Raw genomic sequence first — 16,481 nt, forward strand, 5'->3', positions numbered from 1 at the left:
GTCAATGATACAGATGAACAGATTAGTGATCTGGATAAAAGACGAGAGGAAATTACCCAAGCTGAACAGAAAAAAGAAAGGCAAATTAAAAAGAACAAAGACAGGCTAAGGAACCTCTGGGACAACATAAAGTGTACTACCATCCATATTATAGGTGTCCCAGAAGGAGAAGGGAGAGACAAACGGGCAGAGAATAGAATTACCATATGATCCAGCTCTTCCACTGCTGGGTATTTATCCAAAGAACATGAAAACATGAATGCATAAAGATATATGAATCCCTACGTTCATTGCGGCATTATTCACAACAGCCAAGACTTGGAAACAAACTAAGTGCCCATCAAAGGATGAATGGATAAAGAAGACGTGGTATATATACAGAATGGAATACTCCTCAGCTATAAAAAAAAGATGAAATCTTGCCATTTACAACACCATGGATGGACCTTGAGGATATTATGGTAAGCGAAATAAGTAGACAGAGAAAGTCAAATACTATATGTTTTCACTCATAGATAGAAGATAAAAATAACAACAACAAACAAGCACATAGATACAGAGACTAGATTGGCGATTACCAGAGGGGAAGAGGGAAGGAAGACTGAGCACATGTGTGTGGTGATGATGGTAATTAGTCTTTGGGTGGTGAAAATGATGTAATCTACACAGAAATAGACATATAATGATGTGCACCTGAAATTTATATAACGTTATAAACCAATGTTACCTCAATAAAAAAAATAAAAACAAAACCAAAATGAAGTGTACTCATTTTTTTTGGCTACTTTATTAAATGACCTGTTCTTTTTTTTTTTTTTTTTTTGAGGAAGATTAGCCCTGAGCTAACATCTGCCGCCAATCCTCCTCTTTTTGCTGAGGAAGACTGGCCCTGAGCTAACATCCGTGCCCATCTTCCACCACTTTATATGTGGGACACCTACCACAGCATGGCTTGCCAAGTAGTCCCATGTCCACACCCAGGATCTGAACCAGCGAAACCGGGCCGCCGAAGCAGAATGTCCGAACCTAACCGCTGTGCCACCGGGCCAGCCCCTGACCTGTTCTTTTTAATCAACATATATGCATACAAAAAATTACTAAAAAAAGAAGTCAGTGATATGTTTGACTTAATATTATTTGTCTGTCTTTTATTTTCTAAATAATATTAAATGAATACATATTACTTAAAAATAAAATGGCATTGATTTTAAACGACCTTATGGCAGATAGAGCTAATTGCATCCCCAACCTCCAGTCTCCCCTTCTTCCTACTGTGCTCAGCAAAACTCTACATTTCCCCGCCTTTCTTGCAAATACAGGGGGGCCATATGATGCAGGTCTAACCAATCAGATGTAAAGGGAGATTGCTGGGTGCAGCATGTTGAAAGCTCTTGGAAAGAAAGCCTTCAGCTTTGCCCTTCTCCCTTCACAGACTTCTTTCTTTGAATGAGAATATGAAGCTGGTGAGAAGGTGAAGCAGGCATCTTGTGAGCATGGAGACAAAACCCATCATCAGAGGATGGCAGAGCGGAAAGTCAGGAGGAGCCTGGATTTCTGAAGGCAACATAGAGCCCCTGCACCAACCCTGGACTGCAGACCTCTAACACTTTCTGTCACAGGAAAGAAAACAATACTGTACTTGTGTAAGCCTTCCTCTTACATGCAGCCAAAGGTGACCGTTAACTGTTGGTTTCATCTTGCTAAAATTAAATTTTAACAAATTATACCACTGAAAGGCACTCTAAAGATTATCTAACCATATCACCTTCAGTTGAGAAAAGGAAACTTCAAAAAGGTCAAAGGCTTGAAGCTGGTCTGAATCAGAACAAGGACTAGAACCTCATTCCCACTTAAGTGAATATTTTTTTCTAAAATATTAAAATCAAGTCCACTTTAGGGATCCAGATTGAAAACAACTTAACATTTCATATTGTTTTTCAAATGACAACATTTTAAAAAATAACACATACGTTGTTTAAAAACTAGTGTTCATCCTTTTTGTTGCCCACAAGCAAACCTGCAATTTGAAGTTACTCAAAATTAGTATTCAAACTATCTGACATCAATTGCTTAAGTATGTCTTTACAGGTTACTCCCAAAGACTAAACAATCTACAACAAAGATAAGGAATCAGTAAATTTACAAATAGTGTTTGAATTTATACTCTATCCCACAAAAACAACTAATTTAAGCCCTAGAAAAGCAAGTGTTTGCATTACACAAAGCGTACATGTCTGAATTTCATGAATATTGTTTTTATACAAAGCATGAGAGACTATCTCTTTTGTCCTCAGATGAGAGAAGTTTCTTGACTGGCAGCTTCCATCACCAAGTCCCTTTCTGGAATCCTCACCCCTGCTGTTCAGGAAAACACTCCTGGATTCCACTGTGCAAGAAAACTCAAATGCTCATGCAGGGTGTCTGCCCAGAGAACAGAGAGGACCAGGCCCTTAAGAGCCTGAACTTTCATTATCTTTCCTTTCTTCTTGGTATGTGGCCTCACTCTGAGTTCTTCTAACATTTCTTTAATCCTTTATTGAAGAGAAATTTAATTCTCTGCCTCCAGATCTAAACCTCTTAGAGAACCACATTTTACTTAAAAAAATCACAAATTCATCAAAAGAAATAAACGTATTTTTGCCCAACATGAATATGTTACAGAGCCTGAGGTGGCAGCTAGAAAACTAACTAAATGCTTCTTACATCTGCTATAAAGTATTTTGCCATGCCACACCAGCACTGTTGCCACCCTCCATGAGGCCAGTGATACCCAGTTTCTTCAGCTAGGACTGGGGGTGGGTTATCAAGAAGAAGGTAGCCAGAATATTTTATATTCTGTAGGTACTATTTTATATTCTACAGGTAGTATTAAAATTCTACCTACAGTTAAGAAACACTAAGCTTAAAATGGCCCTTGCAGCAATTTCTAAATACCACAAGATGGGGATATGACTCCATGGCAGAGGCGAAAAAAACCCACACTACAATTTTTCAATTAAAAAACAAAACGAAACAAATGTTATTTTCCTGACTTTCCAAGACATAGAAATAAAGGTGTTTCTGGGTTGAAAATAGAAAAAGAGAGGTGCGCAAAAACGGTTATTTCTCTCCCTGACTCATTATTAACAAAAATACAAGATCTTTCTATACCTTTCACTAAAGATCTGCAGTTACTCAAAGAGCAATCTCCATAAACGCTCTGGTGGATACAGCAGTCAGCTTAGTGCTCTATGTGCAGCTATTAGAAAACCTTTCTAATAAGCCGGATAGAAGGACTGTTGGCACAGCATGGTGTAGTCAAATGGGAAAAGGTTTTTTTAGAGGGACAGAATCTGGCTGCACTCTTCCAGATGGTGAGATTCTGAGCAAATCACTTAATCTCTTTAAGTTTATTGTCACATGTATTAAAGAGAATAATATTAAATTTTATCTCACAGGGTTGTTGGAAGCTGAGATAATGAACATGAAATTAATTTGCATACTATATACATTTCATTAAGGACAAGTTATTATTATTATTAGTGTAATGTTAAGTCCTGCCAACTTAACTGAGTATTGAATTTTCATTTTCATATAAAGTACCTTTGATTTTTTACATCATTTCCATGTTTTTTGTGAGTATTCTTGAAATAAAAATTTAGCAAGAGTTCTGAGGAAAAGGCTATTTCTAAGCATGTTTTGGGCCCAGTATAAGTAATGCTTTGGGTGTTCTCTACATTTTAAAAGAGAAATATTTGAATGAATGCAAAACAAATGAATGTGCTTTGTAAAGTATCAAATATATAAGTTTAAGTAATTTCTCAGGGATTAAAATGAACTCTCAAAGGGGGAAAGATGTCACTAGGACAACCAAAGAAAAAGTACATGGAGTAGCTCAATGAGGATTCACATTATGGGGTAAATTTATGGGTGCTCTGTTGCTGGATTTTACATACGCTATATGAGTGTGTGTGTATAGGAATGTATGTGTGTGCATATACGTATATGCATGTGTATGTATTCCAAAGGAACTGGAATGGAAATGTTTTTAGATAGGTATAAGATATGTATTTGTGTGTTAAACGGGCTCTTTTAGGTGACAAGGAATAGACACACTCTATTTCCACGCAGCTGACTATTAGGATTCGTTTTCTTCCACTTTGTATCTGTGACAGGATCCCTGCCCAGCTTTACAAGGGGGAGATTAAGGTGAAGGCCTTGCTACAGGATTCATCACAGCCTAGGAACAGCTCCACTCAACAAATATTTTATCTGGACCTCGCCACAGTCTTTAAATTTTCGTTTGGAATCTGTCTGGGGAAAAAATGTACATGGTTTCCTTCAATTATTCTTTTTGTTTAACCATCTTTTACTCACCACTGGCATTCGTTCATACACACGAATAGAAGATAGTCTATCTACAATAAAACAAACATGAGCAGTTGATATTTTATCAGTTTTAACTCAACTTATAAAACATATATATAGTTGCTTCTGTACCTGCAGGGTTTCCGCGGATTTTTTCCATTTTCTCTTTGAGAGAAACAATTTGTTTTTCTAGCTGATCATTCAGTTCAAGTTGTGTCTCATAACGGGTCTTCCACTCACCACCTGAGTTCAGAAGGGGGAAAATCAAGATCACCTTCCCACCTCTCATAGTCATTAAAATAACATGAATCAGCTCAATCTTACTCTGTTACTGTACTTGATTTTATTAGCAATACAGAGGAACTACGATGGACTGATTTTTAAGTGTGTGTTTCTATGTTTGATAGGCTCTTTCAGAGCACAGAGACTAGACTCACCATCAGATTACCACACAGCCAGACCTCACTCACTCCTCTGATGCCTGGATTTCCTTACTCCCTTTAAATTCCTCATTGTATTTTTATAAGGAATTCTACTAAAGGGAATATCAGGAACATGTTTCTTTCCTTGGAACTTGAAATATCCGTATATAACAGCCTAAACAGTACTAGCCTCCCATCCGATGTCACATTCATTTTTTTTTTCCTTTGCAGAAGAATTCTGAAGTCTGTTTAAATAACTACCACTTATGTGTTTGTTATGTGTAATGCACACCATGTTTTACATATATTAGCTAATTTAATACTCATTTTAAAAAACTTAATTACCTATTTTACAGATGAGGAAATCAAGGCTCAGAGGTGTCAAATAACATTCTTAAGATGATAGAACTAGTAAGTGGGGGAACTGGGTTTCAACCCAGTTTTATCTAACTGGAAAGCGAATCCTCTCACCACTGTGCTATGGTAACACGGTTTACATTTGGGTACTTATTCGGGCGTCTTCTCTTCTCCTGAAGCTGATTTCTTTCACTAAACCTCTTTGGCTGTTAAGGCCAAAACATTTGTCTTATTGCTCTAGGACAGGAGGAGAATACAGCCTAGAATTAAAACATTTTTTTCAAATTCAAGGTCCAAAGCTAATTTTTTTGAATCTTGAAAGTCATACTTTGTAGAGAGAAAAAAGATGGCTTGTTTCTAAACTTTAAATATTCTTTGGATATCTGAGGCAACTTCTGCTACATAACGGTTGATGGAGGAGTCTTAAGTAGCAAGAGTATTAGCCCACATCACTGCCAACCACCCCAGTCCTGCCACATGTCTCCTTACCCCCCCTCATCTCTAAGCAAAAAACATAGTCTACCAAAGGGAGGGGCAGAAACACCCTCTCACACTGAAGATGGAAGTCATTAATCCAAATGCTTTAGGGAATAAGAAGAAAGGAGAAGCTGTGAGAGACTGAACACTTATCCAAAAGATGCCATTGAGCCCAAATAGAGAGAGTTATCTTTATAACTGGCTAGCTGAAGTCTCTCCTTGTAATCGGACCCCATTCTCCACCACGAGAATGGGGCTTTCAAGCAAGATGAGAAACGCTACCAAAAAATTAGGAAGGTAATTTATTTTTAGCACATCTGAGAGTAGTTTATGTTTGACCCTATTTTACTTTAAAATATTATTAATCTAAAGATCGTCAAATATGGATAAGCCTAATATTATATTATGATGTATTAATATTAATGAGTGCAAGGCCTTGGAGGTAATGATGTCAAAATTTATGTTTCCCAATGTGGTGAACTGATGCACAACGTATACGCTCAAATGTGTAATTCCTTCAGTGTACACAGATGGCTCAGGATTGTAGAGGACAAAAGAACAAAGAGAAAAGCGTATGGATTGTTGAACTGAAGGAGAAAATTTAAAACAGTGGTGTCTATAAAAACAGGAAGAAAATAGTCTTATGTTGCTGTGGGTGTGCATTCTGGCTTTTATGGGCCCTAGGTACTTCTACCTTTGTGGACCCCTTCCTCCATAAAAAAAATATTAAAAATTCTATTTTACTACTGTATTGGTATAAAGACAAATAGAGTCCAGGCTGAATCATATTCATTTTTTTCTTCTGATTTTAAAAGAAATTAAGACATCTCATGGGGGACCAGCCTGTGGCAGAGTGGTTAAGTTCACGTCTTCCACTTGGCAACCCAGGGTTTCAGATCTTGGGCACGGACCTAGCACTGCTCATCAAGCCATGCTGTGGTGGCATCCCACAGGCCACAACTAGAAGGACCCACAACTAAAATATACAACTATGTACTGGGGGTTTTGGGGAGAGGAAGGAAAAGTAAATAATAATAATAATAAAATAAATAAAAATAAAGGCTTTAAAAAAACCACCTCATGGGTCTCTAAAAGTATCATGGGCCCTTCATAATGTGCCTACTGTGCCTGATGGATAAAGTCAGCTAGGGTCAGCTGTGAACGCAAGCTTAATTAGTTCTGTCAAACTCCTAATAAAGAATACAAACTGATCAGTATAGAGCAAAGAATAAACTGTTCCTAAGCTATCTAGGCTATGATTGAGACTGGCTTCCAAAGTTAATTTGAAATATCTTTGTTGGACATTTTTAGAAATAGTTCATATCTACATCTAATCTATCCTGCCTGTACTATTACTACATTGTCCAAGTTGACGTGAGAAGGCATTCATTGCTGTTTTGATCTTACTATGAGGAGGGGTACACATAAAACAGGAGACTCTACTTCATAAAAGTCTTAAGAGACATTAACTAACTGGGCCCAACTGATCAGTTGCTGTTGTTGAACTGATGGAAAAAAACAAGACAGCGCTATTGAACAGTTAAGTCAATATCATTGACTTGTTCCAGGTCAGTTATGTCTCTATCCATAGTAACATAATGTGTACATTACTAAAAATTCATTAATTAGCAATTAATTAATTAACATTCAATTGCATAAAAATAAAGACTATATAACTTACCAAAATCTGCAGCCATCACTGATTTATATGGCTAATACCAAATAAATGTGTTGGAATTTCTAATTCCTTAGAAAGCGGATGGAGGCCCACAAAACTGGACATTAATAGGTTTTTTCCACAAAATAACATTGGCTCCCACAAATCAAGTCAACTTCCTATTTATCAATTGTTTTCTTTTTCTAAAAGTGACCACACTCAGTTTTACTCTCCCTATGACACTTTGTTCTATGATAACCCAAAAGTACTGAAAATTCTAAAGTTTGTGATTTTTGCATCATTCCTCATCTGTCTTTAAAATGCAATAATGCTTAAAGTATGTTTTCAACTAGAAGTAAGGCTGGCAGTTTAAAAGGCTTTAGTGAGTTTCTGGAATAGTCTTGATACTAAGGGAAGTTCAGAGCCATATGAAACCAGCCCAAATAAGACACGTGTCTTTGAGACAGCTACAATAAACTGACACCAAAAAAGATGACCCCTGACCTTCAGCCCTATAGCTGACCTATCAAGGCCTAAGACACACTGATAATAAGTCATTATTTAAAATACAGATTATGAGGATAAAAATTTAGCAGAAACACTTGTGTCTCTTGTGGGAAAAACACCCTGAGTAATAACTCCAGGAAACCATTTCTTCTATAGTAACTCTAAAAACAAACAAAAACTCAAGCACTGTACTCTTTTAAAGGAAAAATCAAATTGCTTTGTAATCTCAAAGAAGGAGCTCGGCTAGGATCAGAACAAGGAAAAACAAAATCAAACCAAAAATCCAAAAATTGAAAAATTCTAGAAGTTTGATTCATGGTCAATCTTATGAATTGACCTTGGAAGGGGAAGTTTACAAAGCAAGAGAAAATTAGGTGGAGTCCTATCTTTTAGATATGGATTTTTTAAAATTTTTTTTTGCCAAAGAGAGAGCATAGTAACAAAAACAAAACAAATAAACAAAGCCCCACTGAACAACAATGCCAAATAATAGTGTTAAAAAGAACAGTTGAATGGTTGAAACTTGATCCTACATGGACTTTAATAACTCAGTCATGTTTAATTGTGTTATTCGCTATATTTATAATGATCACAGTGATGAAGTTATGTTAATTTGAAAAGACTTTCCAAAATAAGAAAATGTTAACAAGGAAAGGAAAAAGCCTAATATGTGGCACTAGACTAGGCAACAGGGATACAAAAACACCAGACACAGTCCCTGGTGTCAATCAGCAGTAAGACAAGGGGCCGGGAAAGACATGAACCCAGAACATTTGAGAAAAATTTTGGTTAAGTGAATGCTATGGAATACACAGAAGGACAGCCAATCTGGAAGGTGGCAGAACGGAATGAGAGATGGGAAGAGGAAGATTGAAGAGGGTCAGGAAATGGCACCTGTGTGATTGGGGGAAATGACACATGCTCCAAGACAGAGAAGGTGAGAAAGTATATTCAAGCAGCGAGAACAGGGTGAACAAAAATGTCAACGTGTCAAAAAAGGAGGCGATACAATGGTACAAGAGTATCTCTTGTGGGTAAATTTGCCCCCCACCAAATTTTCAGAAGACTTAATGAGGAAAAAAAACCCTTAAAGTAGGCCTAGTGGGTTTGAGTCATGTCTCCACCACTTACTAGCTTATTTGTGATCTTGAGTAAGTTACCTTTTCTGTGCCTCGATTTCTCATCTGAGAAATAAGGATAATTAAAGTTCCTACTTTATAGGCTATTGGGATGATTAATTAAAACATGTAAAATGCTTAGAATAGTGCAGGACATACAGAAAATGCTATAAAAGTTAGTTGTCATGATCATTTTCATCATCATCATGATCATCATAAATTTACTGTGAAATTGTTTTTAAAAATGGTAGCACCAGAGGCTGGCCTGGTGGAGCAGCAGTTAGGTTTGCACATTCTGCTTTGGTGGCCCAGGGTTCACTGGTTTGGATGCCGGGTGAGGGCCTACACACCACTTGTCAAGCCATGCTGTGGTAGGCATCCCACATATAAAGTAGAGGAAGATGGGCACAGATGTTAGGTCAGGGCCTGTCTTCCTCAGCAAAAAAGAGGAGGATTGGTGGCAGATGTTAGCTCAGGGCTAATCTTCCTCAAAAAATAAAAAATGGTAGCACTGCATTGCTACCAGTAATGTATAAAATTTCTAGTTCACTTTTTAAAAAAAGTCTCTATTTCTTCAATAGCCAACAAAATTGTATCTGTTTCAATTCAATTCAAATTACTTTGACTAAAAAAACAAGTTGGATATTTTTCCATGCTCATGAATTGTCTCTATGTCCTACTTACATTTATTTAGTACTGGGAACTCACTGTTTTCTGAATTGCAGAGGACATAGATGTAAAGAAAATATAGACCTTTTATCCACCATGCTGGTTACTAATATCTTTCCTAGATTGCTGTGTGACTTATCATTTGATCTTTTTCTTTTAATCAAAGGGAAGCTATTTTTTTCTGAAGTCACACCTAATATCCTTAGTGATTTCTTTTATTGTTCTTAGACTAAGAAAGGTCTTCCTTATCCATAAACAGATATGTATTCATCTATATTTTTTGTTTAATTTTTTCATGTTTAACTCTATAATCCATCTGGGAAGTTTTAGAATTAAGTATAGAGTGAGGATCTAAAGGAATTCTTTTCTAAATCTTATATCAATTTTCCAAACAGAATTTATTGAATAATTCATCACTTTTCCTTTAGCTCCTTTAAAAGTTTGTGTGATGACACAAATTCCAATAAAATATTACTCGTAACTGACTTCTTTGTTCCAGTTCTCTGTCCAGAAGCCCTTTTCCAAACCTGAGCAGACAGGCTGAAGTTCTTACTTCTTGGTGGTGAGAAGAGGGGTAGATAGTAGTTAGAAAGTGACAGCTTCATGATTCTTATGGACTGAACGTTTGTGTCCTTCAAAAATTCCTATGTTGAAGCCCTGCCCCCATGTGACTTTATTTGGAGGTAGGGCCTATGAGCAAGTGATAAAGGTTAAATGAGGTGATAGGGTGGGGTCCTAATCCAATAGGGCTGGTGCTCTTATAAGAAGAGGAAGAGAGAGCACAGCTTGCTCTCTCTGCCATGTGAGAACATGAGAAGGTGGCCATCTGCAAGGCAGGAAGTGGGTCCTCCCTAGCAGTCAAATCAGCCAGCACCTTGATCCTGGACTTCTCAGCTCCAGAAACATGAAAAAATAAATTTCTGTCGTTTAAGTCACCCAGCCTATGGTATTTTGTTATGGCAGCCCAAGCAGACTAAAACAATGATCATTTGGTACTTTCCTATTTTAATGTACAGTGCATATTTTGTTTGTAATAATCTATTTCCCACAGTCCCATAAATGAAAATGATTTTCTTTTTTTTTCATAGATAGCTAAAAGACTGAAAAGATTTTTTTTTTAAAATTAACTTAACAATAACCTGGCCTGAGCTTCACAGCATTATAACATAGTTTTATAAACTAGAACCTGTTTCTATTCTATCTGTTATGGGCTGAATTGTGTCCCCTCCCTTCCTCTCTTCCTTCCCCTAAATTCATAGGTTCAAGTCCCAACCCCCAGTACTCAGAATGTGATTAGAGACAGGACCTTTAAAGTGGTAATTCACATAAAATAAGGTCACATGGTTGACCCTAATCCAATATGACTGGTCTCCTTATCAGAAGAAGAGATTAGGATACAAACAGTGCTGCACAGAGGGAAGACCACGTGAAGAGGAGAGAGGCCTCAGAAGAAACCAACCCTGCCTACATCTTGATCTTGGACTTCTAGCCTTCAGAACTGTAAGAAAATAAGTTCTATGGTTTAACCCACCCTGCCTGTGGTAATTTGTTACGTAAGCTGTAGCAAACTAATACTCTATCTATTCTGTACTATTGATTTGTTTCCAGTTTTAATGATTGTAGCTTTACATTTTGTGGGAGTCCCTCCCTCAAAATTTCTTAGCAGTTATCTTTGTCTATTTCATTCATCCAGTTAACTTTCGAATAAGTTATTCAAGAAAAAAAAATCTGTGTTTTAAAAAGAATTACATATCAATAAATTAATTTGATGAGAATGAGCATATTTATAATATCCAGTTCTCCCATATTGGAGAGGTATCTGTCCCTTTTCTTATTAAAATCTTAATACTGAAGATAATAAAAATTTCTACACATCACAAATTTATTCCTCAAACAACCCTACGGGTTATGTATTTTTTTTTTACCAACTTACAGTTAGGGAAATTGAGACCAAAAGGACTTTAAGCAACTTATTCAAAGTTACATATTTACGTTCCACAGTTAAGTTTTAAGCCCTGAGGCCATCTGACTCTAAGGCCTATGCTCTTTATACAGGCTAACTTCCAGCATTTTTTTTCTCTCTAGCACAGGTTCTCAGATGCTCAGCGACTTGAGCACAGCCGAAGCTGTTACTTATTCATTAACTCACATAGCATCTCTCCAGGAGAAATTTCCTGACATCTACTATGAATAAGTTTAGCTCATTAAGTTTATAAGAAGGTTCATAATGACTTTCTTTTTGGTGTTGAGTGTGTCACCCACCAATAAAGATTCTGAAGCTCAGCAAAGCACGTGTCAAGGCTGCAAACTTTCCCAGTTTCATTTTATTCTAAAGGTTCTCTCCAGTATGAAATCGCTTATGTTGAATAAGGTGAGAATTCAGCATGAACTGCAATTATTCCCTTAGAGTCATAGTCTTCTGTTATCTCTTCAAATAGCTCCTGAATATTTCTTATCAAGGATCTTATCGGATATTTTATGCTTTGGACTGGAATTGTGGGTGTGATCATTTAAACAACCTATTCTCTAACTGGTTATTGGTGGCAAGTGTTTTTTTTTTTTCTAAAGATTTTATTTTTCCTTTTTCTCCCCAAAGCCCCCCAGTACATAGTTGTATATTCTTCGTTGTGGGTCCTTCTAGTTGTGGCATGTGGGATGCTGCCTCAGCATGGTTTGATGAGCAGTGCCATGTCTGTGCCCAGGATTCGAACCAGTAACACTGGGCTGCCTGCAGCGGAGCGAGCAAACTTAACCACTCGGACACGGGGCCGGCTCCTGTTTTTTGGGGTTTTTCACTGAATATTTCTTCCATTACTGTATCCACTCATTTTCTAATTCTTTACTAATATATTAGTTTTTCAATTGATACTCCGGAAAGTTCTGGATATCAAATTATAAAATCTGAAAATTACAATAATTTTATATCTTCATGTCTAATAGCTGTAAGTCTTATTTCTGTTTCTTATTTTATTACTTGACTGGAACTTTCAAAACATTACTACATTTTAATGTTGGCAGCAGACACCTTTTTTCCCCATGAATGGGAATGCCTCTGATATTTCATCATAAAGTATTATGCCAGTTTGAGATAAATAGAAGTATTCCTTGTTTCAACATAAGGAAGAGAAACTGAATTTTATGAAAACATTTTTTAGCATTTACTGAGATGACTTTTAAAAAAATGTTTGATCTATTAATATGTTACTTAACAGCCAGAGCGGTTTGGTGAAAGAAACCAGCCTATATGAAGACTGAAAGGAGGTCAAAACAGAGGTCCAGGATGGAGATGTAAATTTGTGTGTTGTGGGTATACAGATGGTATTTAATACCAGATGACCAGAAAAGAACACCTAAGCAGTGGGTGCATTTATTGAAGAAAATTCAGAGGACTGAGCAGTGGGGCAGGTCAGGAATCAGGAAGATGAAGAGAATGAGTACCCAGTAGGTAGGAAGAAAACCAAGAGCGTGTGCTGTCCCAGAAGCCAGGTGAGCAAAGGGTTTTAAGGAGGGTGATCAATAGTGGCAACGCTGCTAAGATAAGGACTGAGAATTGACACTGGATTTAACAAACTGGAAGGCACTGGTGACCTCGACAAGAGGACTTCTGATTGGAGTGAGCTCAAGAGAGCATGAGACAATCATGCTTGTGCTGGGCAAATACAGCCCATTTCTAACCCTAGACGAGCATATGTCACAGAGGCTTAGTAAATTAAGGTTCTATTCTCTATCTGAGAAAAAATGAGAAGCTAATGTAAGCTTAAGGGGTGTAAAGAAATAGAGGCTATGAGGGTGGGCTTTGACACCAGAATGCTTGGATTCAAATTCCAGAGCTGTCACTCACCACCTCTGTAGCCTTGAGAAAGCCATTAGAACCCCTGAGTCTCAGTTTTTTCATCTATACAAGGGGTAATAATACTTTTTTCTAAGGGTTGTTGTGAGGTTTCAGTTTTTAAAAATGCACTTAAAGGTCTAGACAATTACTCTTCTCACTTTTTAAACAAGTCACCTGAACGTTTTCTTCCCTGTTCTTTGTCTGAGTTGAGCTTTAAGATAACGAAATTCAGACTTCATTAAAACATAAACCACTCTTTCTGTAAATAGTTTCCTATGAATCCTAAAGGGCTTCCAACGGCCACTATGGAAATGCAAAGCTCTTTGGAGTTGGTTGTGTTTTCCTGAAAATTAACCCAGATAGAATAACAAGAATAAACAGACAAGAGTAGAAATAGAAAACTACTCTTTTGAAGAGTTTTGCTGTACATGGAACAAAGGGGATGACAGTAGAAGGGGAAATGTGGGGCTAAAGGAGGTTTGTCATTTTCTTTTAGATAAAGTAAATTCAGCATCTCTGTACGCTGTTGGGAAAGATCCAGTGGAGCAGGAGAAACAGACAGTGCAGGAAAGACTGAGGACAATCGCTGGAGTGACATCCTTGAGTGGGCGAGAGCAGATGGGATCTATGGCACAAGTAGAGGGGCTAACCTTAGGTGAGACTAAGGACAGAACATGCAGAGGAACAGGAGGGAAGAGCATGTGCAAACATGCAGGGAGGTGAGTAGCTTTCTTGGTGGAAACGTGGAAGTTCTCCTCGGATTGCTTCTCTTTTCTCTTTGAAAGAGGAAGTTAAGCTCATTAGCTGAGAGTGAGGATGGAGAGAGAGGTGGTAGAGATTTGAAGGAGTGGAAAGTGTGAAAGAATTATCTAAACAGACATATCCACAGTTGTTACTTGTGCATGTATGTCTCTTACAATGTTAAAACAATAAATTTACTTTAAAACTCCTTTAATATTGCCCCATTGCCTTCAGGAGAAATACAAATTCATTTGCACCATATTAAAGACTATTCTTCATTTGTCTTTTTCATAAAACTTAATCTCATTTCCTGTCACATTCTCATTACAATCTAAGTTCCATCTTTATCAATTACTTAAGGGTTCTCCTCAAATGCCATTAAGTTTAATGCTCCCTGTGGCAGACCGTATTTCCCAAAGATGACTGCAATAATGTATCTCATCCCACATGCTGTTCTGGAATGTGACCTTCATAAGTAGAGTTCACTTCTCCATCCTCTTGAATCTGTCTGTTTTCACCAACAGAATATAGTGGAAATGATAGTGTGCCAGTTCTGGGAGTAGCCCTTAACTGGCCTGGCAGTTTCTGTCACTTGTGCCTTTTGGGATGCTTGTTCTTGGGATACATCCTCTTGAAACCCAGGCAGCATTTATGATAGGCAGTCCCAGCTGGGCTCCCAGCCAACAGCCAGTATCAGACGCCAGCCATGTGAGTGAGTCATCCTGGAATGTCCAGCCCTGCTGAACCTGCAGATGATTGAGCCCCAGACAGCATCTGACTGCAACCACATGAGAGACATCAGTTAAGAATCTCCCAGGGAACCCAGCCAGTCCACGGAATTGTGAAAGAGAATTTGTTATTTTAAGCCCCTAAGTTATAGGGGTGGTTGGCTATGCAGCGGTAGATAACCACAAGTGTTGAGTGCTGATGTGGTAGACAGCAGTTGTCATAGCAAGAGTGGTAGTGGCAGACAGATGATCTAGGGTGAAATCCTGGCTCTGCCACTCCCTGGCGATATTATCTTAGTAAGTTATTTCAATTCCTGAATTCCATTTTTCCATAAACAGGAATAATAATCACCACCTCACCTGACACAGTTCCAGGCCTTGGTTAATGTTAGGGGAAGGGGAAGTGTTTCTGTCCTTCACCTTAGGCTTTCGCTTTAACCCACTGAGGAAAGAACTTCCTCACTTGCCATTTTACCTTTTCTCTTTATACCAACATTCCAGCTCCTCCCCATGAGAGTTGTTGATAGAACTTGTTGGGCTGACATTTTACTAGTGGGTAGTTATTGTATTGCATATGTATCTGTGAGCATGTCTGAATTGTCTGTAACTAGTTGGATGAGGAAATCCCAGCTAGCCTTGCCCATGCAACTACCTGGTAAGTGTACTCACAGTCTGTCCCCACAGAGCCAGTTAGATCCAAGATGTAAATATGGGGACATAGGAAGCTACTTCAGCCTTGGGACAAAGCAGTTTTCTCCAATCAAGCTTTAACAGAGCAGTGGGTACTTACAAAAAGTAGCATTTTATTCCTCATATGGCTACCAATCCTTTTCATTCATGGCTTCCCCAACAGAAGAGAGAATAAATGGGTTTAAGAACCAAAGCCCACCCCCATAACCCTAATAAACGCCTCCTGTTTTTTAGCATTGTGTTCAAGCTCTGCCTCCTCTGGAAAGGCTGGCTCTATGCCCTCCTCTGAGCTGTGTTAGGTTCCCTGACCTGTGTTTCCATTTCTCCTTATGCAGAACTTATATCATTCCTTATATTCATAGTTTAGTTTGACGTATTTAGTTTAGTTTCTCCCAATAGTCAGTAACCTCTTTGGAACAGGGAAATAAAGGTCTTCCATTCAAAGTGTTGACAGATGGCAGGACCTCAATCAATATTTGTGGAATGAATTAACATCTTGTGTGTATTATACATTTTAAGGGTATATGGGTGTATGCATGTGTGTTTGTGCAACACTGGTCCGCCCCTACACACACATTCTTCCAACACAAATACACAAAACCAAGATAAAGATTTTAAAGTTATATCCCAAAATCCAGAAGTATGTATGACTTGAGTTAAATAGAAAAGTTGTGATATTTTATTATTTACTAAGGAAATAATGTATTGATGTCACGTAACAAAGGTTTAGCTAATTGATAAATGAACATTTTGAACTCATAAGTAGGTAAATAATTATACAGTAACAGGTTTGACACTCTGAAATTATTATTAATGCTGCCCAAAAGCAATACTGAAATCTTGGTACTACTATTCCATATACGTATTTAATGCACTCTAGGTAACTTCGTAAAACGAACAATAATTGTACAGGAGTCACGTATAAAAGTATTTACT

The 16,481-nt window shown here is 37.7% G+C and overlaps 1 protein-coding gene across 2 annotated transcripts in view; it reads right to left on the bottom strand.

Annotated features, from left to right (window-relative positions):
• The window catches only part of CCDC169 (coiled-coil domain containing 169), a 73,543-nt gene that overhangs the window by 55,221 nt on the left and 1,841 nt on the right, over positions 1–16,481 (bottom strand). For both annotated transcript variants that reach the window (XM_044777284.2, XM_070520530.1), the window contains exons 3-4: positions 4,480–4,590; positions 4,357–4,397 (exon numbers count right to left, since the gene is read on the bottom strand). In XM_044777284.2, coding sequence (XP_044633219.2) covers positions 4,357–4,397; positions 4,480–4,590 — 152 coding nt within the window. The remainder of the gene's footprint in view (positions 1–4,356; positions 4,398–4,479; positions 4,591–16,481) is intronic.

The sequence above is a fragment of the Equus asinus genome, chromosome 11 (genome assembly GCF_041296235.1).
Source record: "Equus asinus isolate D_3611 breed Donkey chromosome 11, EquAss-T2T_v2, whole genome shotgun sequence".
In the NCBI taxonomy this organism is placed as follows: domain Eukaryota; kingdom Metazoa; phylum Chordata; class Mammalia; order Perissodactyla; family Equidae; genus Equus; species Equus asinus.